At 33.7% G+C, this 9,123-nt stretch overlaps 1 protein-coding gene across 1 annotated transcript; it reads left to right on the forward strand.

Annotated features, from left to right (window-relative positions):
- Positions 1–932: 932 nt before the first annotated feature.
- On the forward strand, positions 933–7,732 carry Prosbeta3 (proteasome subunit beta type-3). Its single transcript, XM_071597315.1, has 6 exons — positions 933–1,047; positions 1,173–1,289; positions 1,396–1,571; positions 5,006–5,120; positions 7,312–7,469; positions 7,624–7,732. Exons 1-6 carry the CDS (start codon positions 1,045–1,047, stop codon positions 7,670–7,672), a joined length of 618 nt encoding a protein of 205 aa, XP_071453416.1. The 5' UTR covers positions 933–1,044; the 3' UTR covers positions 7,673–7,732.
- Positions 7,733–9,123: the final 1,391 nt, after the last annotated feature.

Raw genomic sequence — 9,123 nt, forward strand, 5'->3', positions numbered from 1 at the left:
CTTTAAAAGCCCCGATAATTTCTGAGTTTAAGAGGACGCCTCGATAGCTTAACTGGCTAAAGCGCTTGACCGAACAGGATTTTTAAACTCTGAAATTGTTGCATTGACTTTGAGGGGTTCGAGATAATACCTGTGGAAGCTGGAGTCCCCAAGATTACCTTTGTCCAAGATCATGAGACTGGAGATAGATAACAATGATATTGATGAGCCTGTGGAAGAGCACAGATGATCACCAAATAGTGTGTGGACTTGCATTATATTTTACAGCAAAAAGTTGTGGGGGGAGAGTCAATCAGAGGAGGAGATAAGAGCAAAGCAAGACTCTTTTGTTACAATCAGACAAATGCTGTAAGTATTGGAAATTGTTGTATTTTACATTGAGAAGCATCATCCTAATAAGGCAGTGGATGTGCATGCTAGTAATTTATTAACTAATAATGTTGCATCGCATTTTCATCAAATGTTGAAGCATTGGTAAAAACAAATGTTGCTAGATTACCTTCTGGTAAAAAGAATTAGGTATGTTTTATGAATAATTAATTTGTTTAATTTTCTGCCAATGGAATTCACATTCCAGGTTACATCAATTCACGATGGAAAAAAGATGATGATTCATGATTGTTAAAAATGTGTGTGTAATTTTCTTTGAATTTTTTTGGTATGGGATGATATTAGATTTCCGATAATCAGAGCATTTCTTACCCCTGCTTCCTGTGTGGTTATGCCTCACACATTTATGTCTTCAACAAGAAAGTTAATCGTAGCCTTTATATGAAATAAATGCAAATAAATAGATTGAAAAACATCATAAGAACACTCTCAAATGACATTTTAAATTCATTTATTCGGTTCGTATTCATTTAAAATAATTAATTACATTCAATTACTTTCGATATAATCGGTCGAAAGAGGAATCGATACCGGGTTGTTGGATTTCGATACTCAATTGTCACTGTGGTGTTACAAGAAATTCGTTGTCATCGCAGACTTTTGGAAACGAATTTTTAGTATTTAGCGAGCAGTTGATTTTCTTAAACGTCCATCATGGTAAGTTACAGGTGTTTTTCCTTTAGTTTGTTGTAATAAATCCCACCCCCCGCGTACAGGCGTACGTTTGAATGTCAATCCTGTATTTTAGTGATGCTTCATCACATTTTCCTTCACTTTTTCAGTCTATTATGGCATATAATGGTGGGGCCATAGTGGCCATGAAGGGGAAAAATTGTGTTGCTATAGCGGCTGATAAACGCTTTGGCATACAAGCTCAAACATTAGCTCTAGATTTCCAGGCAAGTCAATTCTGTATCGCGTGTTGTCTTCGTATTCATTGACTGTACTACTGTTTAGTTTCATTTTTTGTTATGTTTCTCACAAGTGATTTTATAATGATTTCAGAAAATTTTTGAAATGGGTCCGCATTTGTTTTTGGGGTTGCCTGGTTTGGCAACTGATACACAAACGGTTCATCAAAGGCTGAAGTTCCGTTTGAATCTCTATGAATTGAGAGAAAATCGTAGGATACATCCGAAGACATTTGCTGCAATGGTTTCAAATTTGCTATACGAGAGAAGGTAAGTGTCCTAAAATGTCTCCAATTTCCTCCTCCACAACTTGCATGTGATTTTTCTGTTCATTTTTGATGTTTTGATCAACGCTTAGCGTCGAGTATTGTGGATTGTTGAACTACATTTGTGGGTTCTAGTGTTAGCAAGCGTTATGAAGGATACTAGGATTGGCATTAATGCGGCCAATTAAGAACTAATGGTGAATTAAGGGCCAACTTCAGAAACAGTTCTTGGCCAGTTTTGTTTAGGGTACTATTGAAAAACACAAGTTACTGTGGTTAAATGATGCGGGATAGTTGCAAAAAAACCGCTGCCTTGAAAATTTTGTTTTAGTCATCTTCTCAAAGAAATACTAACGTATTAAGACTAGCTAAGGCTAGAGTGGTAAATGCTCTTTATACCAGCGAATGGAACCGTTGAAATGTGAACAAAATTCATTGCTCCTCTTAGAGAAGGGGTAACAGGGGTCCCCCAGGCCAGGGAAATGGTAATCTTAGTGGTTAAAGTAAGTTTTTTATTAAAAAAGAAAAATATCAATACTTATTAATTTAAATGCAATATAATTCGATAATTAATCAGAAAGAACTCTTGAATGGGTGTAAGCAAATGGTTTTTATACATTTGTTTCAAGAGGTAAATTATGTCTGCGTAATGTCAGAGATGGCAGTGAAAACTGAGAACATTGGAAATGTGAACTTTGTTTTCGCCAGAGGAATAATGGAATTATTAAGGGGTCATTCCATGTATTCTGATGGACCATCATCTTGGCTTTGGAACAATTTTGTGCTTTATTTCTCATCTGAGTTGAGCAAATATAACGAATTTCGTGGGAGGAATGCATTCTGCCCAAGATGTATTTAGCGCTAAAACCTTACACTCCAGTACAAAGGAAACTCAAGGGAGAACTGTGAAAACGCTCTACTACCAGAACCAATGGTGACAACAAGAGAAACAACTCCTCTCTCAGGCCTCTGATATACTTAATATTTAACTTTATAGCTCTATAATATTTTATAATAACATAATATTTTCACTCCCAAATAATTAAAAAGTACCGTAAAACCTGCGGTGTAGAATAAGATTCAGAAATGGACACATATGACAATGTCAACACAATGTGAATGTGAAGAAAATTCGGCTGCCTGTGTCATATCCTAAGGAGTTTTTCCATGGTATGTCCACAGGCAAAATTCCTTGGAAAATATGGCAGTAAGTTAAAGTAATGGACATGCAACACATTTGAAATTCCTTTTGTGAAAATGTAATAATTAAGACTAAATAGTGTTAATGGCTACAGATTGATCTGAGTAAATACTTGGGCAGAACTAAGCAATGACTGGAGGTATGATTCATATTATAGTTAGTTCTCTCATTTCAATTTTTAAAAAAGGGACCAAAAATGAGAGCATAAAATTTTTGTCAACAACTGCCTTTTCTAGAAGGTGGTTCAGTGGCATTTGGTTGATAAATAATTTTCTCCACTCAATAACACCCACGAGCCCATGTGCTTCACTACTCTTTCTTGAGAATGATTTGAGATTTACTTTGCTTCCATAATCATGTTAATAAGATTTACTTCCAAAAACATTAAGAATGAATCAATTAAATACAAATTATTGAAAATGTATCAAATAAAAAACTTTTACTTGGTTATAGCAGGGAATCAACTGTTAACATTGCAGATAAATTTACATTACACAATAATTAGACATTTAATACAAAAACTTTGTAAGATTTTGACATATGTTGTTTTGGTGATGTATATTACCCGAAGAAATAGTGTAGTTTATTCTGTGTTGGATATGGTTGTGAAAGACATAGCCAAATAAATAATTGGAAAAGAAAGTAACTTGAATATAATGGGGCAATTATATCATAGGCAAACTGGATGTTGTTTTGCTGCATATGCTATGATAAATACCATATTTTCCCATCAATAACATGCACCTTATGTATAACATGCACCCAGAACTTTGTTGCTATCATGAATTTGTAAAGATACCACGCGCCCAGGACTCAATAGTTACCTCGAACGTTTATAGATGCCTTGCATCTGTATATTCATATATACATGTGTGAAAATTATATATAGTGTGCGTAAAAATACGTCTATGTTAGGATTTTTTCAATTTTCATTGCATAATGTGCATCGTCATTTTTTTGATCATCTGAACATTTTTGCATTGATACCGTGCACGTCATCAATGAAAAAATACAGTATATTCCAGGATAACTATACAGCTGTATAATTTGGCTTACCCTCACAAATTATTCAGAAATATTAGAAATCAATGCCTGCATCTCCACTTCAGTTGATCATGGAAAAAAATCACCCATGCTTACTCTTTCTGAATTTGACAAAGGAAGTCTTGTGAAAATTTAAATACCACAAGAAAATATTGTAGCATTGAATTGTATTTTCTCCATTAAATCATTTCAAAGATTAAATGTATAAACTAATCTCTTTAAAATACATAGGGATCTTCAGGACTACCTAGCTATTTTCTATATGTATATATATATATATATATATATATATATATATATATATATATATATATATATATATATATATATATATATATATATATATATATATACATGTATATATATGTACATATATATATATGTACACATGTATGTATATATATATATGTATATACACACATGTATATATATATATACACATGTATATATATTACATAATATAATAAATGATGATAAAATGTGATAAGATTGCTCTCATACTGTAATGGACCGTCTCTCTTCTGGAGAGCTGTAACAAAACCAAGTTGCCTTGGATTGTGATTTTCAAGAATTTTGTATTATTCAAAATGACTCGGTTTGAGAATGTGCAGAAATTGATCCAATGTTTGCATCAATTCAAAGAGGAATAAATGCTCTTTCCAATAGATTATGATTAGTTCTAGTACTTATGCACATTCCCACTGTAGGATGTAAGGTATACATCATTTTGATCGTGACAGTAGTTTTAGAAAGAAGTTGAATCCTTTAAATTGCAGATTTTTAGCAAAACTCAAATGAGGATGACTAGCAATCATATGAAAGATTAATGAGTGCATAATTATTTGGTAATGAATGAATAAACATGGGGAAAAGGGCTGGACTCTTTGAAGTGCAGATTTTGACAGTTGATTGGAAGTGATATGTGAATCAGGAATTCCCAGTGGAAATAATGCTCCTTTTAGTTAGAGACTGGTTTGTGTTTCATAGGCCATAGAAATTGTAGGCCCTGACAAAAACATAATGTCAGGAGGGCGAACTAAACCAGTGGCATGTAAATCAATACAGGTTGATCAACAGAAGAAATACCTAATTATTAGTCTCCGTACACTGAGAAAGAATTCAGGAATAAGAATTTAGAAAATGAACTCAAACCCTCTCTCACCCACTCAAAAATCTTCCATTTACTTTTACAGATTTGGACCTTATTTCATTGAACCAGTGATTGCCGGTCTTGACCCTGTGACATCTGAACCATATGTATGCAACATGGATCTCATTGGATGCCCAAACAATCCTGAGGATTTTGTGGTGTGTAATTAAGAATTTCCATGTAGCTTGGAGAAAGTTATTTTATATTGGTATAATACTGGTTGAATGGCATGTGGGTCGAGGTAGTCCAGGGATAGGGTGTTAGACTACTGACCAAAGGACCTGGGTTCAATTCTCAGGCAAGCCTCTCTAGGCACCTGCAGCTCCATACAAGCTATGTGATTTTTTGGGTTCCAGATCTTCCCGGGAAACCATAACCGGTGCAGGGAAAGGAACTGGCCCCCCTACCCTGTTGTGTGAATTTCACATGCCACAGGACTTAGCACTGGATGAACTCTACCATTACATACCAAACCGACCTTTGGGTTGATTACTGTATTTATGGTTGATGGTATATTGGCATGGGTTCCCGGTATTTTGTTTTGCCTGTAACCTCCCAACTTATGTATTGAATCTTAAAAAGGTGGAAGACTATCCTTTTATTCTAAACCCTTACACATACCTTTACAGTAAATCATAGTATGTGGATTGTATTGATGACATTTAAATGCATAAGTGTACTTCCTCGGTAGAAATTAATACAGAAATGTACATGTATGCTCCTCCTAAAGAACTTTCAAGATTTAATGTTTCTGTTATCATTGTCACTTTAAATATTGGTCCTCTAAATTTGAAATACAGATACCTAAAGAGACACTCTGAAAATTAATAACACCAGGAAAACTTATTCCCATGTTTAAATATCATATTATTTGGCTTGCATGTATTAAAGTGAGGTTAACTAGCCAATAACTATTTAAATTAATGCATATTTTCTGAGTGTGCATGCAATTATAAGAAAACACAAATACTGTTATCTACCCAAAGGTTGATTTAATATAAAATGAAATTAATTGAAGAGGCTTCTACAGTTTTCACATTAATATAAGGTTAATGAAGGGTAATGTTTGGAAGTACCTTTTGTCCTGTTTCGTTGCTGACATTTCAAAGGCTGATTCTGCCATTTTCTTAGGGTGTTGATTGTTCTTGTCAAATATTGTCATGCTTATATATACTCTCATTTTTATCTGTAGTTTCATGATTGTTTTTTGCCAAGAAACTTCTGCATACTCTAGAAACAAACAAAAGCCTGCCAAAACCAACTTCACGTGCATAAACCCTACAATTTTGATGGAAAAATGTATTATAAATGCCAACCTATAGTATGGAACATTGCTAGTTGGTAAATTATACTCAAAAGCCCCATATTTTTATAAAATACCCAATGGGATGAAAAATAGCCTACATGGAATTGATCGCCATTGATGGAATTTGAGCCATTAGAAAAAATCATGTTCAAGTGGAGGTAAACTTACAGAGCAACAGAGGATCGCCACCATTGTTCAAATTCTGAAAATGTAAGAATAAGATCATTTTCACCAGAGTTGCAGTATGATGAAAGCCAAATACCGGGGTGCAGTATTATGAGAGCCAAATCTGGAATTTGAGGCACCCATGGGTGCCTCAAACTCCCGATTTTCTGTAACATCCTTTCTCTTTGCAATTTTACATACTATTCACTTGTTGTGCGTACATTACTAGAGTTAATGAGGAAAATAACATCTCTAATCCACCAGTTTGTTTTTGTATGAGTATACATTTGTGCTAAGGCAATAGCAAATTGGACATGTAGCCAGTGTGAATCTAAGTAGAATTATTTACATTTGTAATGCCTTTGAAATGACATTGAAAATCATTGCTACAGTTTGTCAATGAAAAACTGTCCTACCATTGACAGTGTCATTCAATTTCGTCCAAAATATATATGACTTTACAATTTCAGTTTTAAAAATGTTTGGCTCACATTTCACTGGAAACATGGGATAGTTAGAATTAAATCTAGTGTGGTGAATGCTGTTGAGGATGTTTGGCATGTGTTGCACATAAAGTGATGCACAAATATTAAAAATAAATCGGATATATCATATTAACATTAAGATGATTCTATATTTCATCTTGAAAGCTAACAAGAATCAATTACTGAGGAATGGCATAGTTTGAGGAAATCTTGCAGCTTCTTAACTAAAAGCAATGAGTTATTTTCATCTCTAGAATTTTAGTAGACTATGAAACCCAAGGAGATAAATCTCTTCGTATTTTACTTGATCAAATATAGATATGTGCAAAATGATTCCTTTATATATTAAAGTGACTTGCATTTATGTATATATGTGAAAAAAATATTTTCTAGGTTGGTGGTACATGTACTGAGCAGCTGTATGGTATGTGTGAGGCTCTTTGGGAGCCCAATTTGGAGCCGGAAGATCTTTTTGAGACAATTTCACAGGCATTGATTAATGCATATGACCGTGATGCAATTTCAGGTTGGGGTGCAGTGGTTCACATTTTGTGAGTACATTTCTTGCACTTTATAATAAAAAAGTTAATCGTTTCTCTTCAATTTAGTTTAGTTTTGCAATATGCCTGTTGTCTGTTTGAAAAACCTTTTGAATGCTTCTTTTAGAATTAACTGCCCATTGGTCATTAATTTCTCTTCTTTCAGGGAGAAGGATAAGATTACTACAAAGCACCTGAAAACAAGGATGGATTAATTAATTTTTTTTACATTTTGTCTTATCACTTGTAAGGTAATAAATAATTTCAAAATTTCACTGTTTTTTTTGCAAATGTCTTTTCATCTTTTTTTCACTGGATATCCGATTGATTTTCAGTTCTGTTATCAGTACATGTAACTTGTATTAACAAACGAATAGTAATGCAATTTGATTCATTATTAAACATCAACTTGGTTTTTATGCCTCTTCCTTTGAAAGTAATCCATGAATTCAGTAGAATGTGATATAATAAGACCTAAACATTTATGAAATGTATCCATTTCTGTAAATTTTTAATGGAATATTGACCATTTCTATTACTTATATACATGGATGGATACATGGATGTTCCTCTTTATGCAGAGCAAAATTTGACTTATGTGCTCTCAAGCGTGGTTGTTGCTATCAAAATCAAACATATCAGGGTTTTTAATTCAGTCTCTCATAGGTTATAGTTGACATTGGTTATGGTTTTCCCATATTTACCAGTAAAAGACTACTAAATGATATTCAATGAGAAACAAGTTTCAGCTATTGCTTGAGTTTCTTTTTCAGCCTTTGAAATAATGTGTCAATATAAAAGCACCATTTTTAAGGATGTCCTTTTTGTTTTTCTGATTCTTAGTAAATAACTTACCTTTGTGCATTTATTAAGCAAATTGTGCCTTAATGAGGAAGTTAGTTGATATAAAAGCCATTACTTTTTCCAAAGAAAGCAAATATTGTGACTAGCTTCAGGACATTAACACCAGATTATACCTTATTTAGGTGATTCCTCAAATTCTGTAAATGAAAAAAACCCAAACAAGTCCTGTCATGTCCTCAATTCTTTGTCTGCCCTGCCAAGTATTAAGAGAAGTTGAGGAAGTGCTAAGGGCACCAGAAGAGGGAGAACAGTGTTCCTTGATCCATGATACAAGTAGGTGAAAGTGGCTTAAGCGCAGAAGGGCAAAGCAACATCCCTGTTAGAAATTCCATGGAGAGTGGGGTCATTTGAACATCGAGAAAAATTATTTGAAGGTATATATGGATTATAATATTATGAATATAGTGCATTAAAGGGTGATGGATGATTGAAATATAGGAAATGAAATTTTAGTCACATTGTATCTTCCAAAATTATTAATGCCATTGTGGATGGAATGATTTGGTTGCCTGAAAACATGAAAGTTGGTGAGTTACACTTTGTTGCCGTTGATTGCTAATCATGGTTGAAAGTCAATGCATTAAAAGTCTTCATAGTGATTCCTGATCGCTAATTATTTATAAAATAAATTTGATTTTGTTAGTTATGTCAGTGTATCCTCAAGGATGTTTTGTGCATATTCACATACCAAGTGATACTTGCGTAATGTCTTGCATTCTGAAACACCAAATTGTCTGCTGACATGAATTTTAAATCGAGAAAGATACTCCCTCATGAGCAGTCTTCTCTTAGGTGTAAAGGG

This window comes from Hetaerina americana, unplaced genomic scaffold, assembly GCF_022747635.1.
Source record: "Hetaerina americana unplaced genomic scaffold, ioHetAmer1.1.p SCAF_10, whole genome shotgun sequence".
NCBI lineage: Eukaryota > Metazoa > Arthropoda > Insecta > Odonata > Calopterygidae > Hetaerina > Hetaerina americana.